General features: G+C 41.5%; 1 protein-coding gene across 1 annotated transcript in view; it reads right to left on the reverse strand.

Annotated features, from left to right (window-relative positions):
- Nucleotides 1–129: 129 nt before the first annotated feature.
- The window catches only part of dnah10 (dynein axonemal heavy chain 10), a 278,366-nt gene continuing 257,340 nt past the window's right edge, over nt 130–21,155 (reverse strand). Inside the window, exons 75-79 of the mRNA XM_059994530.1 lie at nt 20,101–20,312; nt 14,190–14,357; nt 9,395–9,575; nt 8,914–9,059; nt 130–947 (exon numbers count right to left, since the gene is read on the reverse strand). Coding sequence (XP_059850513.1) covers nt 801–947; nt 8,914–9,059; nt 9,395–9,575; nt 14,190–14,357; nt 20,101–20,312 — 854 coding nt within the window. The 3' untranslated portion in view covers nt 130–800. The remainder of the gene's footprint in view (nt 948–8,913; nt 9,060–9,394; nt 9,576–14,189; nt 14,358–20,100; nt 20,313–21,155) is intronic.

Here is a 21,155-nt window from a genome sequence, read left to right on the forward strand (position 1 = left end):
GTGTCTTCTACCTGGCAGCCAATACTGAGGTTGCCGTCTTGCTGAACAGCCACTTACAGTGAAGAGCTCTAAGGCCCCGGACCAGGAAGGGAAAAGTAAATTCCTAATTAACTGAAAATAACTTACAAAATTCAGAAATTTGTACATACACATTTGGTTAAGGTAGCAGTAATATAAAACTTTATTTTTATAAAGAATTTCACTTTTAAAATCCATTATGCTTTGAAAAGTCAGCAAATTACAAAAGTAACCCATTAATTCAGTTTTGCTGAGGCCCCTACTAAAAACTTTAATTACTTGCAGTAAAGGAACATATTTGTCCAGTATTTTAAAAATGCCAGAGTATCATTCAAGGCCTTTGTGCTCCAGTGAGGAAGTGGAGGGGCAGGGTATCCATGAAAGTAACCTCACAATTTCCACTGTAGCTGCTCTGTCATTATAGCCACTAAACACAATGCTAATGTGATCTTGGTGTTTAAAAAGTTTTTCCATATAACCTCTGACAGTAATCGGTATATTGATAAGTCTTGTGAAGAATGTGCTGAAGAGGAGACTTCCTTCAGAAATACAGAACAGGTTCAAGACAAAGAACGAATGCTGAATGCAGAGGCTTTCAGGTTCCCTGTCCCTAGTGTACTGTACATACTGACTTCTAATTCTTTAATCCTTACATTTATTTGATGAGAATTTATTGTTACGTAGGTTTTTGTCACTGAATGAGTGAAATTCATTCCCCCTCTCACTGTTAGTTGTTGTTCTGGGAGCAGAAGACCTTGTTGCTGTACTACACACTGGTGAACTCAATCTGAGTTCAGAGTGAGGCAGACACCCTGTAACACCCAGTGTGAAATGTGTCTGGTGGTGAAGAGATCGGCTTCAAAGACCAGTCCAACACCCATCGCATTCCGTCGCATTGACGTGGTATACACAGGCGTTCGTAGTGTATTCTAGAGGAAAGGGAAACATTAAACACCATCACCATAAAAAACAAAGAAACAGCAACATTCTGAAAAAAGATTGTGAAAAACTGAAGCGAATAATCAATAAAGATTGTGTGAGCAACCAGAGGTCATGGACCATGTGGCTACAAATTACAAGGCCCACCAGGGACATTATAAAGAGGGAGTTAGATTAACAGCCAAAGGTATTAATCTCCGGATTTCTCCCATCGTCATACAGGAGTGAACAGAGTGCAGTGAATGGCTGTCTGGAGACAGGCAGGAAGGAGGCTTCAGATCTTTGCAGCACTCAGACCAGTCAGAGGCAAGGTAGGAAGAAAGGACTGTGCTTTGGGACAGGTTTACTAGAACGAGTTTAGCAGTGATGGGAGGTTGAGCAGAGAAATGGAATGAGAGTTTAGAAGACCAGAGAGGACTGGAAATTATATAATCCTAAATCCAAGCTTAAGGGTCAAGGTGACAATTTTACATTCACAGAAACAAACAAGATATATTTCTAAGTACCAACTACTACTACTACTACTGAAGAACTAACAACAACATAACACCTGTGGAATCAGCTGCCAACATATTTGACCACTGTCACACCACCATGATGAACGCTTACTGTGCCATCCTGTCCCACACTCTGGAAAATCTGATTACCTGGCTATGCTTCTACTTCCAGCATACAAGCAAAGACTAAAGACCACGGCACCAGTGGGGAAGATTATGAAGGTGAGATCGAAGGAGGCAGAGGAGTGTTGACAGGACAGCTTACTGGACAATAGTGAAGGATTCATCTTTGAGTCTGAATGAATACACCACAGGCGTCACCAACTTCATCAAGATCTGTGTGGATGAGTGTCTGCCTTTGAGAACATACCAGACATACCCAAACCAAAAGCCATGAATGAACCAGGGGATTTATAGTCTGCTGAGGGCTAGATCTGAGGCATTCAAGTCTGGAGATCCAAAATTATACAAGAGGTGCAGCTATGACCAGTGTCCAAGAAGAGCAGGTGAGCTGCCTCAATGATTATCACCTGCTTGTACTCAAATGCACTGTGATGAAGCGCTTTGAGAGGTTAGTCATGGCTAGAATCTCCTGCCTAAGCAAGGACCGAGTCTCGCTGCAATTTGCCCATCACCACAATAGGTTTACAGCAGATGCAATCTCTCTGGCTCTCCTTAGATCATCTGGACAATAGCAATACCTACGTCAGGCTCCTGTATAGCTCAGTGTTCAACACCATCATACCCTCAGGACTAATATACAAGTTTCAAAACCTGGGTCTTTGAATGTCCCTCTGCAACTGGATCCTTGACTTCCTCATTGGGAAACCACAGTTCGTGCAGATCAGAAATAACATCTCCTCCCGCTGTCAGTCAACACTGGTACACCTCAAGGATGTCTGCTTAGCCCATTGCTCTACTCTCTCTAAACCTACAAATATGTGGCAAGGTGCAGCTCAAATGCCACTCATAAATTTGCCAATGACATGACTATTGTTGGCAGAGTTTCAGATTGTGATGACAAGGCACACAAAATGGCTTTTGATGCAACAACAACCTTACACTCAACGTCAGTAAGACTGCGGTCTTCAGAAAGGGAAAGTCAAGGGAATATTCACCGGTCATCAGCAGGGGAAGAGCAGTTTCTAGTTCATGGGTGTCAACACCTCTAAGTTGGAGGAGACTTAGTATGTCGCCCAAGACTTGCAAATTTCTACAGCTGTACTGTGGAGAGCATTCTAACTGGTTGCATTGTTGTCTGTTATGGGGGCTACTGCACAGGATTGAGTTAAGCTGCACAGAGTTGTAAACTTAGTCAGCTCCATCATGGGCACGAGCCTCCCCAGCATCAAGGACATCTTCAAAAGGCAATGCCTCAAAAAAGCACATCCAGCATTAAGGGACTCCATTAACCAGGCCATGCCTCTTCTCATTGTGGCCATCAGGGAGCAGGTACAGGAGCCAGAAGACACACACTTAACAATTCAGGAACAGCTTCTTCCCCTCTGCCTAATTTCTGCATGAACATTAAACCCATGAACACTACCTCACTATTCTTTCTCCTTTTTGTTCTCTTTTACACAAATTTAATTAATATACATTCCTTATTGTAATTTGTGATTATTTTTATTATTATGTATTGCAATATATTGCTTTTTCAAAACAACAAATTTCATGACATATGTTTGTGACATTAATTCTGATTCTGATCCTGACAAATGACTGAGGTTGGTAAATAAATTTTCTAGGATTCTTTCGTAAGGAATAAAGAAAATGAGGTGGCCTGGTACTTGAAAATAGTTAAGAACTGTAGCCAGGAAGGATCATGGAGGTACATGTGACTAGTACAATAATTATGAGAGACTTCAGTTGACATAATGCCTGAGTAAACTATATTAGCAGATTAGAATAATGAGTTGGAGATGGTTGTAACCAGTCTGACGGGGGAAGCACAGAGTCAATGTACAGCCAAAACAGTCCTGAAGGCAGAGCACACACAGGCATAATAAGGCCTGTGGGAAGAATGCAGGGCTAAATCATATCTGTTTTAATGCAAGGAGTCTTAATTGGTAGAGCAGTTGAACTGAAACCTTTGGAACAGTACAGCACAGCAATGGGCCTATGATGCTTGGGTCCGCCATGATGCAAGTTTAAACTATGCGATCCACATCCCTTCCTATCATATTTGTTTCCACTACTTTCCCCGGCAGCTGTTTCAGGCACCCACCATTCTCGAACAAAGACTTGTCATGTAAATCTCCTTTAAATCTCTAGCCTTTATTATTTGACCTGGGATAAAGACTCTGACTGTCGATCCACACCAGAATTTTATATAGTTCAGTCGGTCTGCTCTCAGTCTATGACTGAGTTTGTACAACTTTTCCTTATGCTCTTTAATCCAGTAAACATCCACTTAGCCTCTACTGCAAACTTTTCAATGCTTACACATGAGACATAGGAGCAGAATTAGACCATTTGGCCCATCGAGTCTTCACCACCACTTCTTCATGGTTGATCCATTTCCTTCTCGACCCCATTCTCCCGCTTTTTGCCCATGACCTTTAACTGTATAACTAACCAAGAACTTAGCAACCCTCGCCTTAACTATACCTAATGACCTGGCCTCTACAAATGTATGTGGCAACAAATTCCACAGACTCACCACCCTTTGGCTAAAGAAATTCCTTCACATCTCTGTTCAAAATAGATAACTCTATTCTGAGGCTGAGCCCTCTGGTTTGAGACTCTGCACCATAGGAAACATTGTCGCTACATCCACACTATCTAGGCCTTTAAACATTCAATAGGCTTCAATCAGATCCCCCCCCCCAACTCATTCTTTTAAATTCCAATGAGTAAAGGCCCAGAGCCATCAATCGCTCATCATACAATAAGCCATTCATTCCCGAAATCATTCTTGTGAACTTCCTCTGAACCCTCTCCAATGTCAGCACCTCCTTTCTTAACTAAGGGGCCAAAACCTGCTGACAATACTCCAAGTGAGGCCTCACCAGTGCCTTATAAATCCTCAGCATTACATCCTTGCTTTTATATTCTAGTGCTCTCAAAATGAATGCCAAAATCACATTTGCCTTCCTCACCACTGATTCAACTAGCAAATTAACTTTTAGGGATTCCTGCATGAAGACTCCCAAGTCCCTTTGCATAGAAACATAGAAAATAGGTGCAGGAGTAGGCCATTCGGCCCTTCGAGCCTGCACCGCCATTCAGTATGATCATGGCTGATCATCCAACTCAGAACCCTGTACTTGCTTTCTCTCCATACCCCCGATCCCTTTAACCACAAGGGCCATATCTAACCTCCTCTTAAATATAGCCAATGAACCGGCCTCAACTGTTTCCTGTGGCAGAGAATTCCACAGATTCACTACTCTCTGTGTGAAGAAGTTTTTCCTCATCTCGGTCCTAAAAGGACCTTTTATCCTTAAACCATGACCCTCTCGTTCTGGACTTCCCCCAACATCGGAAACAATCTTCCTGCATCTAGCCTGTCCAATCACTTCAGAATTTTATACGTTTCAATAAGATTCCCCCCCCCCCCCCCCGCAATCTTCTAAGTTCCAGTGAGTATAAGCCTAGTCAGTCCAGTCTTTCTTCATATGAAAGTCCTGCTATCCCAGGAATCAATCTGGTGAACCTTCTCTGTACTCCCTCTGTGGCAAGAATGTCTTTCCTCAGATTAGGGGACCAAAACTGCACACAATATTCTAGGTGTGGTCTCACGAAGGCCTTGTACAACTGCAGTAGAACCTCCCTGCTCCTGTACTCAAATCCATTTGCTATGAATGCCAACATACCATTTGCCTTTTTCACCGCCTGCTGTACCTGCATGCCCACCTTCAATGACTGGTGTACAATGACACCCAGGTCTCGTTGCATCTCCCCTTTTCCTAATCGGCCACTGTTCAGATAATATTCTGTTTTCTTGTTCTTGCAACCAAAGTGGATAACCTCACATTTATCCACATTAAATTGCATCTGCCATGGATTTACCCACTCACCTAACCTATCCAACTCACCCTGCATCCTCCTCACATCTAACACCGCCGCCCAGCTTCATGTCATCCGCAAACTTGGAGATGCCGCATTTAATTCCCTCATCTAAAATCATTAATATATATTGTAAACAACTGGGGTCCCAGCACTGAGCTTTGTGGTACCCCACTAGTCACTACCTGCCATTCTGAAAAGGTCCCGTTTACTCCCACTCTTTGCTTCCTGTCTGCCAACCAATTCTCTTTCCACATCAATACCATACCCCCAATACCGTGTGCTTTAAGTTTGCACACTAATCTCCTGTGTGGGACCTTGTCAAAAGCCTTTTGAAAATCTAAATATACCACATCCACTGGCTCTCCCCATCCACTCTACTAGTTACATCTTCAAAAAATTCTATAAGATTCGTCAGACATGATTTTCCTTTCACAAATCCATGCTGACTCTGTCCGATGATTTCAGCACTTTCCAAATGTACTGTCATCACATCTTTGATAACCGACTCTAGCATTTTCCCCACCACCGATGTCAGACTCACCGGTCTATAATTTCCAGGTTTTTCTCTCCCTCCTTTTTTAAAAAGTGGGGTTACATTAGCCACCCTCTAATCCTCAGGAACTAATCCAGAATCTAAGGAGTTTTGAAAAATTATCACTAATGCATCTACTATTTCTTGGGCTACTTCCTGAAACACTCTGGGATGTAGACCATCTGGCCCTGGGGATTTATCTGCTTTTAATCCCGTCAACTTACCCAACACCACTTCCCTACTAACATGTATTTCCCTCAGTTTCTCCATCTCACTAGACCCTTGGTCCCTTACTATTTCCGGAAGACTATTTATGTCCTCCTTAGTGAAGACAGAACCAAAGTAGTTATTCAATCGGTCTGCTATGTCTTTGTACCCTATGATCAATTCACCTGTTTCTGACTGTAAGGGACCTACATTTGTCTTGACCAATCTTTTTCTTTTCACATATCTATAAAAGCTTTACAGTCAGTTTTTATGTTCCCTGCCAGCTTTCTCTCATAATCTTTTTTCCCTTTTCTAATTAAGCCCTTTGTCCTCCTCTGCTGGTCTCTGAATTTCTCTCAGTCCTCAGGTGTGCTGCTTTTTTTTGCTAATTTATATGTTTCTTCTTTGGACTTGATACTTTCCTTAATTTCCCTTGTTAGCCATGGGTGCACTACCTTCCCTGGTTTATTCTTTTGCCAAACTGGGATGAACAATTGTTGTAGTTCATCCATGCGATCTTTAAATGCTTGCCATTGCATATCCACCGTCAACCCTTTAAGTACCATTTGCCAGTCTATCTTAGCTAATTCACGTCTAATACCTTCAAAGTTACCTCTCTTTAAGTTCAGAACCTTTGTTTCTGAATTAACTATGTCACTCTCCATCTTAATGAAGAATTCCACCATATTACCCAAGGGGCCTCGCATGACAAGATTGCTAAGATTTGCACCTTGGATGTTTGAATTTCCTCCTCATTTAGAAAACGTACAATACTTTTATTCCTTCTGCCAACGCGCATAACCATACACTTCCCAACACTGTATTCCATCTGCCACTTTTTGCCCATTCCCCTAATCTGTCTCAGTCCTTCTGCAGACTCACTAATTCCTCAACAGTATTTGGCCCTCACTTACCTTTGTATCATCTGCAAACTTAGCCACAAAGTTATCAATTCTGTCATCCAATCCATTGATAAACAACGTAAAAAGAAGTGGTCCAATACCCATCCCTGCAGAACACAACTAGTCACCTACAGCCAATTAGAAGAGGCTCCCCTTAATCCCATGCTCTGCATCCTGCCACTCAGCCAATGCTCTATCCATGCAATACCATCGCCTCTTATCTTGTTTAGCGACCTCATGTGCGGCATCTTGTCAAAGGCTTTATGAAAATCCAAGTATATAGTGTCCACCAGTTCTCCTTTGTCTATCCTACATATTATTTATTCAAAGAACTCCAACAGATTTGTCAGGCAAGATTTTCCCTTGTGGAAACCATGCTGACTTTGGTCTATTTTACTATGTGCCTCCAAGTACCCCAAAGCCACATCCTTAATATTTGATAAGACCTTATCTTGTTAAACAGCCTCATGTGCAGCACCTTGTCCTAAATCCAGGCCTGAATATCCAAGTAAACATCACTCTTTGTCTATTCTGCCTGTTAATTCCTCAATGTTTACCTGTTTACCTCCAGGTCTCAACACAATTATCACATTAATAATTTATGACACAATTATCATTCCCACCCATGATGCACCATCACTTATCTATTGTCCCAAATTCCATATCTCCAGTCTCTGGTATCTCCAATGCCCTAAAATGTCCTGACATTCACTGTACATTTTTCCCTTACACTTGACCTCCCAAAGAGCAACACCTTACACTTGCCAGGATTAAACTCCATCTGCCATTTTCCTGCCCAGATCTCCAGCTGATCTACAGAACTGTGCAAACATCTTAGCCACATGTAAAAAATACTGTAAAGCAAAGATGCTTTCAACAATAATGAAATGAAAAGCTTCTAAATATCAAAAAAATTACTGTAAAAAGCAGTAAACAGTAAAAAAAAACTAAAATCAGTAGTTGTTGTGATCACCCTTGTGCCTTTAAAACTGCATCAGTTCTTTTAGGCACACTGTCATGCAGTTTTATAAGGAAATCGGCTATAGATTGTTCCAAGCATCTTGAAGAACTTGCCACAATTCTTCTGCAGACATTGGCTGTCCAAAATGAGCTTGGACAGCACACCTTGAAACTCCGGTCTGCCGCAAAATTTGTGCTTGGGAGAGACCTTGCTGATGCAGGGTGACCACCTTGTGTCTTGTTGCTCTGCTCAAACTTGCCATGGTGTAAGAATGGATGATTTGAAGACTAAACATCTGCCAGAGCCTCACCTTTTAGTCCAGTTGTCCTTCACCCAGTTTGATTCCTTCTACACGCGTTTCTGTTTCAGTCAGTCAGTTTGGTTCATTCAACTCATTATATCATTGATCATTGCTATCTTTGTTTAATCATGCACTGGGCTATATACTGTACATACAAAGTAATCAAGTTTTTATTTAAAAAGTGGTCTATAGCTTTATATGTTACTTTCTTCAATAAAATATAAACATTTCTCTAACAGTTAATTTTCTTGGAAAATGAATGTTAGGGAATCAAAAAAAATTGCTCTTTTCTACTGACACACTAATGTAGGAGACAAAAAATAAATAACTAAAATGAAATTTGTATTAAAAAAATCTAGGATGCCTAAGACTTTTGCACAGTATCGTATATCCTGTTAACTCTCCTCACTGTGTAACCCAGACCTGCAATCAGAGAAACACTTTGATCCAATCATTCATCACAGGATTCAGGATTTGTGATAATGCCCAGATTCTTTCCCATCCAGTCAGTGGACATGTAAGTGAGCTCGGCCTGGACTGACCTGGAGTTTCAGGCGATGGCTCTCAATGGGGATCACCTTGAGAACCGGAAGCTCAGTCACCAACTCCTTGGGCTTGCTGCGGACCAGGCAGCCCCCTTCAATATCCCAGTCTGCTCCTTCCAGGTATAAACCACAAATAAAGCAGCCTGCAGAACAGCACAACACAACATTAGTAACAGTCTAAAACAAATTCACTGAGGGAGATGATGGCGATTAACACGAGAATCTGAAGCAGAAAAACAATGTAGCTGCAATGTTTATCAGGCTGGGGGGGTGGGTTCCAACTGAGTCTCAAGGGGCTGTGTGACCCAGGGTACATCAGTGGTTCCAGTGGGAGAACAGGGAAGCAACTCTGTGAATAACACGCAGCCGGTGCCAGACTGATGTGCTGAAAAGCAAGGTGTACAATGGCAAGAGCCTTTAGCTTGATGTGCTGTGTGTTCATGAGCTATGACAACAAAGCCATGACATGGCATCGCACCGTTCCCAGGACGCTCCACAACATCCTCCGCAGTTGCAAACTTGGTGACGTGAGTGTAGAGCGTGGAGCGATCGAGTGGCCAGCCATTCTTGCGACAAGTTGCCTGAACCAGCGCTGTGAGGTAGGATTCAGGGATGTGCAGTCCGGACAGCCACATGACATTGGGTTCACCTTCGTCCACCTAGAAACACCAGGCAGAAGTAATGAGTGAGGGCACCAGAGCTGGGTGAAATACTCTCCCCCAACCCCATTCCCACTGGCTAGACAGGTATCATGGATGGCAGGGACTTTAAGCTCACTGAAAATGGTGAGACGGGTGGCGGGGTAGTAAACTGCTTGGCTTCACGGGCAGGGCTGTTGATTATGAGAGTTGGACCGAGTTGCAGCTGTACAGGTCATTGGTTGTGCCACACTGGAGAACTGTGTACCAACCTAGTCACCACACATTTAGGTGAATATCAGGATGTTGCCTGTAGTTACAAGGTGACATTGGATGGGCTGGCATTGTTCTCACTGCAATGAGGAAGCTGGGGGGTTGATAGAGTTTATACAGCTGTGGGAGACAGAGAGAGGGCAGTTCAGAGTCGTAGTACAAGCGTAGGGGAGTCTAAAACTAGAGGATACAGGTTTAAAATCATTTAAAGGTGATGGGAGGGTGCTGGGATAGGGAACAAGTTGCCAGAGGTATAATCACAACATTCAGAAATGTACAAGGAGAAGAGGTACAGGGCCAAAGACAAAAGGTTGGATTAGCTTAGATGGCCATTTTGGTCAGCTTTATGAGTCAGGCTGAAAGGCTTGTTTCAGAGTTCAAAGTACATTTATTATCAAAGTATGCATACTATATACAAACTAGAGATTCATCTCCTTACAGGCAGCACAAAACAAAGAAACCCAATAGAGCCCGTTAAAAAAGACCGTCAAACACCCGCTGTGCAGAAAAATAAATTGTGCTATCTATAAAAGTTGAGCAAGTGACATTCAGAACTGAAGTTCATGAAAGTGAGCCAAAGACATGAAGCCATTCGGCACTGCAGCCGATCCAGGAGCCCATCAGTGGCAGGCCACAGCCTCAGTTCACAGCAGAGATGAATAAACCTTGCTGAGCACCAGCCCGTTCCTTGCCTCTGACCCCAAAACCCTGACCTTTTCAATCTGGTCCAGTGATTAAATCGGCCAAACAGTGGGTTACTTCATGCTTTCAGGCCTGAGCCTCACCACCTCGACTCTGCTTCACCTTGCTCCTCCCACTTTGAATCACTTCCAAGTCCGCTTCAGCAATGGCCAAATATAGACTCATTCCCTGCTCTCCGGCCAAGCCCTGCCACCTCGACTCAGGCTGTAAACGCACCCATCCATCGTGCACCTTTGTTCACACCTCAAAAACACCAAGTCATACAACTCATACAATATCCTTGCAGGCGGTTTTGCTAGAGCTGTTAGGGAGGATTCAGAGCAAATTGGCAGGGGGATAACAACTGTAGTGATAGGGCTGAGGATGGGGCAGCTGGTGTACAACAACCTGCAATGTGTAGTGAGACTGTGAGGAGGGACAGGCAGACAATAAAGCAAAAGTACAGTCAGTGGGATGAGTTAAAACATTATGGAGGGCCAAAATCAAAAGGGTGATGTATACAGCAGTGAAACTGCTGTTTTAATGGCCACAGTATGTGGAATAAAGTAAATGATCTTGCAGTACGGTTAGAGATGGACGGGCATGATGTTGCAGGTATCTCTGAGTTGTGGCTGGAAGAAGTTCGAAGTTGGGAGTTTAACATCCAAGGATACACATTGTATCAAAAGAACAAGCAGGCAGGTGGGCAAAGTGGGGTGGGGTGGCTCTGTTGGTAAAAACGAAATACTTAGAAAAGTGACATAGGCTTGGAATATATAGAATCCTCTGGCCTACAGGGATGAGGTCCAGCACCTGGCCGTATGGTGTGCCGATAATAACCAGGCCCTTAACACCCAGAAGACAAGGAGATCATTGTGGACTTCAGGCATGCTAGGAGCCACACTCACATCCCCATATGCATCAATGGAGCTGTAGTGGAGTGTGTATCAAGCTTTAAATTCCATGGTATCCACATTTCCGAGGATCTCACCTGGTCCCTGAACTCCTCCAACCTGATCAAAAAGGTGCAACAGCACCTTTATTTCCTGCGGAGCATCAAGAAAGCTCACCTCTGTCCCAGGATACCAATGGACTTTTACCACTGTACCATTGAGAGGATACCCACCAACTGCATCTCAGTGTGGTGTGGCAATTGTCCTGTATCGGACCGCAAAACTGTCCAGCGGATTATCAGCACCCAATTGCCCACATTGAGAACATCTACCATAAACACTGCCTAGGCAGGGTGAAAAGCATTATCAAGGGTGCATCTCACCCCTAACCATGGACTTTTTACCAGCAGGCTCAGGAAGAGCTTTTTCCCTGAGGCTGTGACCCTGCTGAACCTCACATCACAGCGTTAAGCAGTATTGCACCCATTTTGTACTGTCTCAGTACTTTTATATTTGTGTGCTGTAGCACTTACCTTTTATTCAGTTATTTTGTAAATAACACTATTCTTTGCATTTCTGGTCAGATGCTAACTGCATTTCATTTGGCTTTGTATCTGTACTTGGCACAATGACAATAAAGTTGAATCTAATCTAATCTAACCTAGAGTTAAGAAACTGCAAGGGTAAAAAGACCCTGATGGGAGTTAGATACAGGCCTCTGACCAGGAGCTAGAATATGGGCTACAAAATACAACGGGAAATGGAAAAGGCATGTCAAAAGGGCAATGTCACGATAATCATGGGATGGGTGGGGGGTACGGATTTCAATATGTATGTAGGTTGGGAATATCAGGTTGTTGCTGGATCCTAATAGGAGGAATTCTTAGAATGTCTACAAGATGGCATTTTGGAGCAGCTTGTAGTTGAGCACACTAGAGGAACAGTAATTCTGGATTAGATGTTATGTAATCACCCAGATTTGATTAGGGAGCTTAAGTTAATGGAACCCTTAGGACACAGTGATCATAATATGATAGAATTCAAGATTCATTTATTATCAAAGAATGTATAAATTATACAAACAAGATCTGCTTGCTCACAGGTAGCCACAAAGCAAGAAACCTGAAAGAACCCAATTAAAGAAAAATAAAAGACCTACACTTAATGCGCAAGAGGGAAAAAAAGGTTTGATAAGGAGAAACTGAAATTGGATGTATCAGTATTACAGTGGAGTAAAGAGAATTGAAGGCATGCAAGATGAGCTAGGCAAAGGTGATTCTAAGGGAACACTAGCAAGGATGATGGCAGAACAGCAATGCCTTAAGATATTGGGGGAAATTCAGAAGGTGAAGGAAAGATACATCCAAAAGTTGAAGAAGTATTCTAAAAAAAGAATGTGGCAATCATGGGTGACGAGGGAAATCAAAGATAGCATAAAATCATGGGTGACAAGGGAAATCAAAGACAGCATAAAAGCAAAAAGCAAGGCAAAATATAGCAAAACTTGGTGGCAAGAAAGAGAATTTGGGAAACTTTCAAAAACCAATAGAGGTGGAGGGGCTTGTAGCGTTGAAGAAGCAAAGTGTCTGCTGAAGGACTTATTGGATTGGAGGAATGAACAAAGTTGTCGTAATGGAATAGAGTGGAGTGAAATGCCTGCTCATGCAATTAGTCAGAAGGAATAAGGCATGTACTATTTTCTAAATGGAAGAAAATTCAAAAATCAGAGCTGCAAAGGGACATGGGAGTCCTCATGTAGAATTTCCTAAATGTTAACTTGCAGAGTTGAGTTGGAGGTAAGGAAGGTAAATGCAATGTTAGCATGCATTTCAAGAGGACTAGAAAACAAAAGCAAGGATGTAATGCTGAGGCTTTAGAAGCTATTGGTCAGACTGTATGGTATTGTGAGTAGTTTTGGGCTCCCTATCTGAGAAAATGTGTGGTGGCATGGGAGAGGGTCCAGAGGAGGTTCATGAGAATATCTGGAATGAAGGGATTAACATATGAAGAGTGATTGATCGCTCTGGGCTGCATTCAGGGCAGTTTAGGAAAATGAGAGGTGATCTCATTGAAGCCTATTGAACATTGAAAGGCTGAGATAGAGTGGATGTGTAGAGGATGTTTCCTGCAGTGGGGGAAGTCTAGGACTCGAGGGCACAGCCACAGAATTGGGGGTATCTATTTAGTACAGGGATAAGGAAAAATTTCTTTAGCCAGAGGGTGGTGAATCTGTGGAATTCACTGCCACAGACAGCTGTGGAGGACAGTTCATTCAGTATATTTAAAACAGAGATAGGTTCTTGATTAATCAGGGTGTCAATAGGTTACAGGAAGAGGTTACAGCAGAATGAGTTGAGAGGGATAATAAATCAGCCATGATAGAATGGCGGAGCAGACTCAATGAGCCAAATGGGCTAATTCTGCTCCTGTATCTTTCGGTCTTATGGTTATAGGCAGTGAACTGGCACCAGGGGACATAGCCTCAAGATTCAGGGGAATAGTTTAGGGCAGAGATGAGGATAAACTGGTTTTCCCAGAGAGTAGTCCATCTGTGTAAGTCTCCGCCCAGGGAAACAGCCGAAGCTACTTCATTAAATATATTTAAGGCACAGCTGGATAGATTTTTGCAATGTAGGAGAATTAAGGGTTATGGGAAAAAGTGGGTACTAGCTGAATCCACAGATTAGCCATGGTCTTATTTAATGGTAGAACAGGCACAACGGACAGAGCCAGGTGGCTGACTCCTGCTCCTAGTTCTTATGCTCTGAGGATTTGTTTTGATACTAACCCATAAAGCGTACTGGTCAAACCTCCTCTTGAAATGGGTCATCCAGTTGCCAAGTGACTTGAGGGTGTCTGGAGCTAGTCTTCTCCAGATGGCAGGAATGTGTCCATTGAAGAGAGCTCGTGCCACCTCATCCAGCTCACTGCTCATTCCCACTTCACCAGCCAGGGCCTGTAACAAGCACGTCAAGAGTACAGGTTTGGCACTTAGCTTTGAAATTCCACACTTTTCCCCCTTTTCCCCCTCCCTTTTTTTTTTCTTTTAATCTTTTATAATTTTTCGCGGGTAGGTTAGTTTTAGTTTTCTTCTGATTTTTTTTGTATTAAGTTTTATACTTCTGTTGAAGTTGTTCCTATTTGTAATTCTGTTTTCTAGTGCATAAATTAGTTATTATTTGCTATATTATTTATACGGAACTTTTGTTAACGATACAGAACTGGAAGTCATATTTGGGTTAATTTTTTTGGTAGAGCTAGCTGCTTTTTCGGGTAGCTGTCTAGTTTTGGGTTGCGAGGGTGGGGTGGATTCTCCAGTTCCAACACTACTCACTGTTTCTTTTGTTTTCCTTTGTTATTCAGGACATGTCTCTGTTTTGATTCTATGGATCTATGTTTACATTTTTGCTCCCAGACTGTTATTGTACTGCTTGATTTTTTATATGCCTGCTACCTTCTATGCACTAACAATTGATAATGGTTAATACACTTAAATTTGTGAACTGGAATGTAAAGGGATTGAATCATCCTGTTAAAAGAAGGAAGGTCTTCTCGCATATTAAACAACTCAAAGCTGACATTGCTTTCCTTCAAGAAACTCATATTCGTAATTTTGATAATTCTCAGCTTTTGTCAAAGTGGGCGGGTCAGCATTTTCATTCATCCTCTGCCGCCAAAGCTAAGGGGGGGGGGGGGTCTCCATCCTTATTAATTCAAATATTCCTTTTGAACTCCATAATCTGATACAAATGGCCATTTTATTCTTGTTTCTGGTAAATTATATAATACTAAAGTTGTACTAGCAAACCTGTATGCTCCCAATTTTGATGATGTTAATTTTTTTGAACGTTTTTTCTCCTCACTACCAGATTTAAACTCATACTCTCTTATACTGGGTGGTGATTCTAATTGTTGGTTAGATCCTAATTTGGATCGATCGTCCTCTGTTACTAGGTTACCTATTAAATCTGCCTTAGCTATTCACTCTTTTCTCTCTAATTATGGTATCTCTGATATATGTGTTTTCTTCATCCTACTGAGAGAGATTATTCTTTTTTTTCACATGTTCACCATACCTTTACTAGAATTGACTACTTTTTACTTGATAATCAACTTATTCCATTTGTCTATTCTTGTGATTATCAGAGTATACTGATTTCTGACCATGCCCCAATTACTTTGTCTTTAAGTTTTCCTGGTCTCCCTCAGAGGAATAAACACTGGCATTTTGACTCGACTTTATTATCGGATGATGATTTTCTAAAATTTATTAAGGATCAGATAACCTTTTAGTTTAACACCAATACGTCATCTGAAATGTCATCCCAGATTGTCTGGGATGCCATGAAAGCATATTTGAGGGGTCAAATAATCTCCTATACAGCAAATCTTAATAGAAAGTCCTGTGCAGATTGATTAGATCTCATTAATCAGATTAAAGAATTGGATCAACTGTATGCTCAAACTAAGAATCCTGAATTATACAAGAAGTGTGTAGAACTTCAAACTAAATTTAATCTTCTGTCTACTCAACCTGTTGAACGCCAACTTCTTGAAAGTAAGAGTCGCTTTTATATTCATGGTGACAAATCTGGTAAATTTCTAGCCAATCAGCTGAGGCATTCTAAAGCCAAACAACATATTACAAAGATCCGGAAGGAGAATGGAGACTTTACATCGGATCACTTAGAAATCAATGACGCATTTAAAAATTTTTATTCTCGACTTTATTCCTCTGAATCTCTGAATGAGAATATCTCTGTTGATCATTTTTTAAATAATCTGAATATTCCTTCGCTTTCATTTGATTTTAAAGCCAAACTTAATGCGCCTATATCATCAGAAGAAATATCTTTTGCAATTTATGCATTGTCTTCAGGGAAATCTCCTGGACCTGATGGGTTCCCCGTAGAATTTTATAAATCATTCTCTTCACTTCTTTCTCCTCAGTTATTCTCAGTATTATCTGACCCGTTTAATTATGGTAAATTGCCACCCTCTTTTAATGAGGCATCTATTATTCTTTTATTAAAAAAGGGTAAAGACCCAACACAGTGTTCCTCGTATAGGTCGATTTCTTTGCTTAATGTTGATGTTAAAATCTTGGCCAAAGTTTTGGCTTATAGATTAGAAACTGTTATTCCCTCTATTATTTCTGATGATCAAACTGGTTTTATTAAAAACCGTCTTCCTTTTTTTAATATTCGGCATTTATTTAACATTTTATATTCACCTCCAACTGGGATTCCTGAATGTGTTATTTCCCTCGATGCAGAGAAAGCATTTGATCGTATAGAGTGGAACTAACTTTTTGCAGTTTTAGAAAAATTTGACTTCGGTCAAAGTTTTATCTCTTGGATCAAATTGCTGTATCTGTGTCCTACTGCCTCTGTTTTGACTAATTTTCAGAAATCCCAGTTATTTAACCTCAAATGTAGCACCCATCAGGGATGCCCTTTAAGTCCCTTTCTCTTTGATTTGGCTATAGAACCTTTGGCGATAGCATTTTGAAACTGTCCTGAATTGACCGGGATTTGGAGGGGGAGTGTTGAGCATAAAGTTTCTCTTTATGCTGATGACTTATTACTTTTTCTTTCAAATCCATCTACATCCTTACCTCCAATGTTTTCACTTCTTGATCAGTTTAGCCAGTTCTCTGGCTATAAACTTAATTTACATAAGAGTGAACTTTTCCCAATTAATAAAGAAGCACAAGAATTAACATTCCGTGATCTCCCTTTTAAAGTAGTTCATAATTAATTTACTTATCTTGGGATTACAGTCACAAGGAAGTTTAAAGATCTTTTTCATGAAAATTTTGCCAATCTTTCATATGCTATAAAACAGAGTCTGTTACAATGGTCACCTCTATCTATGTCTTTGGTAGGTTGTATTAATGTTGTTAAAATGTATGTTCTCCCTAAGCTTTTATATTTATTTCAATCAATCCCAATTTTTATTCCTAAATCTTTTTTTGATTCCTTAGACTCTATTATTTTGTCGTATCTGTGGAAGAATAAGCGCTCTAGAATTAATAAAGTTTATCTCCAAAAATCTAAAAAAGAGGGTGGCATGGCTTTACCTAACTTTCATTTATATTATTGGGCAGCCAATATACATTGTGCTAGCTTTTGGTCTTTTTTCCATGGCCAACACGAGTGCCCTAATTGGGTGGCAATGGAGTTAAGTTCCACTAAATATTTATCTATTTCTGCACTTCTTGGCTCTGTACTCCCTAGTAGTTTGTCCAGATTAATTGTTAATCCTCTTGTTAGACACACTTTGCATATATAGGCTCAGTTTAGGATATTTTATGGTTTCTATGGTTTTTCCTTTTCTAGCCCTATCTTACATAATCACCTTTTTTTACCTACTACGTATGATTCAGCATTCCATGATTGGTATAGGAAGGGCATTAGACATTTTGAAGATCTTTTTATTGATAATCGTTTCGCATCTTTTCAACAGCTCTCTGCTAAGTTCAATCAGCCCAATGCTCATTTTTTTAGATATCTCCAATTAGTCACTTTATTAATCCTTTAATTCCTAACTTCCCTGAAATGCCTGAGAAAAATGTCATGGATTTATTTCTTTCTATTAATCCACTGGGTAAAGGTTTAATATCATTTATTTGTGATAAATTAGCATCCTTACGACGTGCCCCTGTGGATAAAATTAGAATGGCTTGGGAACATGATTTAAATATCTCCCTATCTGATGAGACTAGGGACTCGATTCTCAAATCGGTTAATTCAACCTCTCTTTGTGCTCGCCATTGCCTTTTACAGTTTAAGATTGTTCATAGAGCCCATATGTCTAAATCTAAGTTATCTCGATTTTACCCTAATATTAGTCCTCTTTGTGATAAATGCAAAAGGGGCGAGGCCTCTCTTATTCATATGTACTGGTTTTGTCCTAGCTTGGAGAAATTTTGGAAAGATGTCTTCATAACTTTATCTTATATTCTGAATCACCACCTAGAACCTAACCCTTTAATTGCTTTGTTCGGTTTTTTGGGTGAGACAGATTTACGTTTGAGTTCGACTAAGTGTCGAATATTATCTTTTGCTTCTCTCCTGGCTAGACGTTTAATCCTCCTTAGATGGAGAGATGTTGTCCCGCCCACGCATGCTCAATGGCTTAATGATATTATGTCCTGCTTAGACCTTGAAAAAATTCATTATTCAGTTCTTAATTCGGATATAAAGTTCCATAAGGTCTGGGGACCTTTTATTGAGTACTTTCATAACCTTCCTCTTAACTAAGGTTTTTTTTTTTCGGTCCCTTGCTTTCAGCTCCTTTTTATTTGGTAGTAGGCATTAATATCTTCTGTTTCTAAGTGTATTTACAGTTTTGGGGGTTTGAATGTCCTGATTTATATTCTCTATATTGTGTTGTGGTTGGTCTGGAGTTCTTTTTTGTTGCGGGGCTTGGGGAGGATACTAACCTTACATGTCTTCAACTTGGGTGCTTTCTCAATTATCTTTTTTTGTATTATATTATTATTGTATGTTTATTTTTGCACTGTATTAATGTTCTGTAACGATGTAGAAAATGCATTAAAAATTAATTAAAAAATAAAGAAATCCCACACTTCACCAGACAGGGCCTATAACAAGTGCATGTCATCAGCATGGGTTTGGCATTTAGCATTGAAATCCCATCCGCCCCATTGGCTGTCTGCACCACACCATTCTGTGCTGCAAACATGGCAGCAGGGTTGCTTCCTGCTACACCCTCTGTGTAGCCCAATGAATGGTTTCCAGACTGTACATAGCCCCACTGGTCAGTGCTCTTTCTCCTCTGTAAGTGGCAGCAGCACATTTTCTCCAGTCTGATCAGTGCTCTGGGTCAGTACAGATATTCAAAGTCAGGACAGCAAATGCTGTCAAAGGACAAGGAAGATCGCATCCATGCATCTCCACTGCAGAAACTGCACCAAGTACCAGGTGACATTAAGGATATGTCTGATCAGACTATCAGCTCCTCAGGAAATTGACAGAGGAGATGTTAGCATGAGAGGGAGAGGCACAATGCAGGGACATTGCTACAAAGTAAGGGGCTGGTCAATGCGTAGAAATGTCTTCTGTTAGAGGGTAGTCTCTGTCCAGACGTTGGTGGAAGTGGGATCGTTGGATACATTACAGGTGGAAACACATACATATTGGAAGAATGGTGAATCGAAGGGGATGGAGGAATGACACAGAAGAGAAGTTGAGGCCAGTGAAGATCAGCTATGTTCATAGTGAATGGTGAGACCTCCTATTCTCTTAGCTTCTTGTGTCACCAGGTGTTACCAAATCGCCCAGAAATGGCTGCAAATGTGTTTCACATTGAAAATGTCAATTTTCATTTGTATAGTTGACCAGCACAGGGTCATGCGGTGGCCTGGAACCTCTGGGCTTGAAACAGAATTTGAAACTGATGGAGTTTTACAATGACTCAGCACACAAGTTTGAAACCTCTTTAGACACCTTACATCAACTGAGAGTTTGTGAAAGCCTGGAGAGAGAAGGGGAGGAGAGAGAGAGGGAGTGAGAGGAAGGAAGAGAAGGGGGAAGGAGGGGGAGGAGGGAGGTAGGGGAGGGGGAAGTGGATGAGGGAGGGGAAGGTGAAGGGAACAAGAAAGGAGGGGAGTGAGGGGAAGAGGAGAAGAGGGGACAGGGAAAGATAGGTGGAGGAGGGAGGAGTTGTCATACCTTCTGCAGTTCCAGCAGAGATCGCATAATTCGGTTGTTCAGTAGGTTGAAACGTTCGAGTTCCTGCAGCAGGACCACTGTGGTTGGAGTAATTTGCAAAGCTAACTTTTTATAGATAGCATCGAGGTCAAAGGGGGTTGGGAGCTTGCTCTCAATATCCTTGGCCACGTTTTCGATGTACTCATCACGACCCATCCCACTGCCACTTTCCCCTAGACAAGAGAATTTGATTAGTGTGGCAAGGGGTGGATTAATGCTCCTGATACTGGCTGTCAACTAGGTTGGAGAGTAACCAGATTGGGGGCGGGGTGAAAGAAACAATCACAATGGTGAGAAAGAGAAGCACATCAGGCACTGGAGGGTGATCACACTATTGGGAGATGGTCTGTGCCAGACCTGTCACTATTCTCTTTGCATAGTCTGGGTGAAGAGACAGGGTGTATGCGGTTAGTCTTGGAGTAGAGAGATTCCAGAGACACAGAGAACAGAAAACGAGGCAAGAGGTACTGGACCAATGGGACAGGAACAGTTCTGGAATTGTGTGGGGGAAGAATGTGGAGATAGGAAGATCCTGGGGCTGGGTTGAGGAGTGACAGGTTCCAGGTAATGGAGTGAGAAGGCTCAGGTATAGCTTGCCCAAGGACTGGCCCCTGGGATGGAGCAAGGCGAGGGTTGTTCTTGCAGAAACATGGCTTCAGGATAACATCAGTGTACCCTCAATCTACAGGCCATGATCTATAATATTATTATATCAGGTCTATAATATTATTTATATATATATTTTGTATCATAATTATATGCAGTGTGTGTGACTGCTGTTCTGTGTTTTCCACCTTGACCCTGGAGCAACACCATTTCATTTGGCTGTATTCTTGTGTATGGTTGAATGACAAATAAATTTAAACTTGAACTTGTCCTGGGATGGGATGGAGGAGCTTCTGGGAACCCTAGACTGGCTGAGCCTGGTGACACAGTGGTGTAGTAATGGGTGACTTTCAGGGTACAGTTAGAAACTGAAATGAAACGGAAGTAAATTAGAACTTAGTTCATGAGGT

The sequence above is a fragment of the Hypanus sabinus genome, chromosome 18, assembly GCF_030144855.1.
Source record: "Hypanus sabinus isolate sHypSab1 chromosome 18, sHypSab1.hap1, whole genome shotgun sequence".
NCBI classification, from domain to species: Eukaryota; Metazoa; Chordata; class Chondrichthyes; order Myliobatiformes; family Dasyatidae; genus Hypanus; species Hypanus sabinus.